This window comes from Gigantopelta aegis, chromosome 2, assembly GCF_016097555.1.
Source record: "Gigantopelta aegis isolate Gae_Host chromosome 2, Gae_host_genome, whole genome shotgun sequence".
In the NCBI taxonomy this organism is placed as follows: domain Eukaryota; kingdom Metazoa; phylum Mollusca; class Gastropoda; order Neomphalida; family Peltospiridae; genus Gigantopelta; species Gigantopelta aegis.
In genome coordinates, this window is record NC_054700.1 from 6,337,901 (window position 1) to 6,340,400 (window position 2,500).

The following is a 2,500-nucleotide window of genomic DNA, read 5'->3' on the forward strand; positions in this document are numbered from 1 at the left end:
CTACTTTTTTTTTTCATTAGTAGCAAGGGATCTTTTATATGCACCATCACACAGACAGGTTAGCACATACCACGGCCTTTGATATACCAGTCGTAGTGCACTGGCTGGGACGAGAAATAGCCCAATGGGCCCACCGACAGGGAACGATCCCAGACCGAGCGCGCATCGAGCGAGCGTTTGCCACTGGGCTACGTCCCGCCCGGTATTACTAGAAATAGACCGGCCTCGGTGGCGTCGTGGTTAGGCCATCGCTCTACAGGCTGGTAGGTACTGGGTTTGGATCCAGGCATGGGATTTTTAATCCAGATACCGACTCCAAACCCTGAGTGAGTGCTCCACAAGGCTCAATGGGTAGGTGTAAACCACTTGCAACGACCAGGGATCCATAACTGGTTCAACAAAGGCCATAGTTTGTCCTATTCTGCCTGTGGGAAGCGCAAATAAAAGATCCCTTGCTGCTAATCGGAAAGAGTAGCCCATGTAGTGGCAACAGCGGGTTTCCTCTCAAAATCTGTGTGGTCCTTAACCATATGTCTGACGCCATATAACCGTAAATAGAATGTGTTGAGTGCGTCGTTAAATAAAACATTTCTTTCTTTACTAGAAATAATCTGAATAAAATCAGCTCCATTGACTCTATAACTTTCAAAAAACAATATCTGCTCGTTTGTTTGGTGTGTTTATTGTTTTGTGTTGGTGATCGTGGCGACTGCATGTCATTATATCCAAAATATTCCACCAAATGGCATTCAGTGGAGTTTCTGGCTAGTGTAAAACATAATTTACAATTCAAGTTTTATTTAATTTAATTTTTGTTATTACCAAGTTCATTAACTGCTGTCATTTCATGAACAAGGATTCACCTGACAGGGATGTCGAACCAGATGCTTCCCGAGAACAACGGCAACGAGATGGCGGTTTCGTGGGCGAGGTACCAGCTGGCGGTCACCAAACACAAGGAGGACGAGTTCGGGAGCAGTTCCTGTTACGCCATGTTTGACAACCGAGACCCGACCGTCTACTTCAACCGGTTTATAGAAGACAACGACAACATAACTGATCAGGTACATGGCAGCCCTTTGAAACGATTCCACTCGCGCAAAGTTATTTTGTCTAACCGATTTGGAAACATTGAGAAAGTTTAAAATGTATGTAACGAGCGAAAGCGAGTTTGATTCATTTTTAAACAACGAGTTGTGAGATAAATGGTATGTAACGGACACGAATGTATTATTCTATTTCTTACATATCCTCAAAAAACAGGTTTTACGCAAATTTTAACGTCTTTTTCGACTATAAGTTCTGTACAGCCGTTGCATTTGTAGCTAACTTACGCGTCACAGACCCAGTCGTATCTTTTGAAATTGTTAACACACGTACATGTGTAAACAACCGTGTTATAAAAAATTTACAGACACTGACATACTAATTACGAAAGTGCATTAAATATGTAATAGAAGATGTTAAAAAGGCAATACTGTTCGCGAGCATGTTGCAATAGCAGCAAACCCTGAGTTTGCAGTCATTGTAAGATGTTTCTGATTATCAGTCTGTTTTCAATGGCGTAGACAGCATGAGGCATATGAGGCGTTTGCCTCGTCTGGAATTTCCCCAAATTTATTTTATTTTTCCCATGACACTGATATTTATTTCAGGCCTACGGGTCTGGGTTTTTCCTCGGCGTTTTTTCCTCTCCGGCTACGCTCCAGGTTTTGGTGACTAAAAGTACATACTAAATACATCCTCTTGTTTAGAATACCAGTGTCTGTATATCCAATGTATTTCCGGTTGTGTGCTAGTGTTTGTAGAAGTCATTTGTATAGTGTTTGGTACGTACGAAATTATTGAAAGCTAACATACGGTGTGTGCTATTAAAATCTAGTTTCAGCGAAATTACAAACATTAAGACGACCACAAACAACTTGTTTATACAGACACTGATATATTCCGATTTTTGTTATTAAAAAAAAAAACCTCCGTGTGTCGTGCTGGTGTAACAGTGGCAGCAAAGTCGGAGTCCGGGAACCAGACTGAGCAGAAAAGCGTCCGCTAGACTGGTTTATGCGCTTCACGGTCATCCAAATGGCTACGTTGAGAACCAATCAAATAGTTCACGAACGTGAGCAAAAGATTTGCTGGCTGAACTTGGGGCTGGATATTTCATTTAATAGTTGTTTTTATTATTTCTTCCGCAGGACCTCGTGCTGTGGATATCGACGGGGGTTCACCACATCCCACACACGGAGGACCTGCCGGTGACTCCAACTCCCGGCGCCCATCTCGGCTTCGTCCTTCTCCCATACAACTACTTCGACGAATGTCCGTCCATGGCGTCGCGTGACGCCATCAGGGTCGACCTGAAAAATAAGCACAAGCCGGAGGAAGGAGTCGTCGTCAATAGATACGGGAATCCTGAAGGAGTCGGGTGTGTCGCCAAGATGGCGGACTATGACGCGGAACTCAAGAAAAACCCGGATGCTGCTTTACAAAGTAGACAGGG

At 43.6% G+C, this 2,500-nt stretch overlaps 1 protein-coding gene across 1 annotated transcript in view; it reads left to right on the forward strand.

Moving 5' to 3' along the window:
- Positions 1 to 860: 860 nt before the first annotated feature.
- The window catches only part of LOC121379314 (putative amine oxidase [copper-containing]), a 1,647-nt gene continuing 7 nt past the window's right edge, over positions 861 to 2,500 (forward strand). Inside the window, exons 1-2 of the mRNA XM_041507883.1 lie at positions 861 to 1,064; positions 2,196 to 2,500. The exon at positions 2,196 to 2,500 is cut by the window's right edge and continues 7 nt beyond it. Of these exons, the coding sequence (XP_041363817.1) occupies positions 873 to 1,064; positions 2,196 to 2,500 (497 nt within the window). The 5' untranslated portion in view covers positions 861 to 872. The remainder of the gene's footprint in view (positions 1,065 to 2,195) is intronic.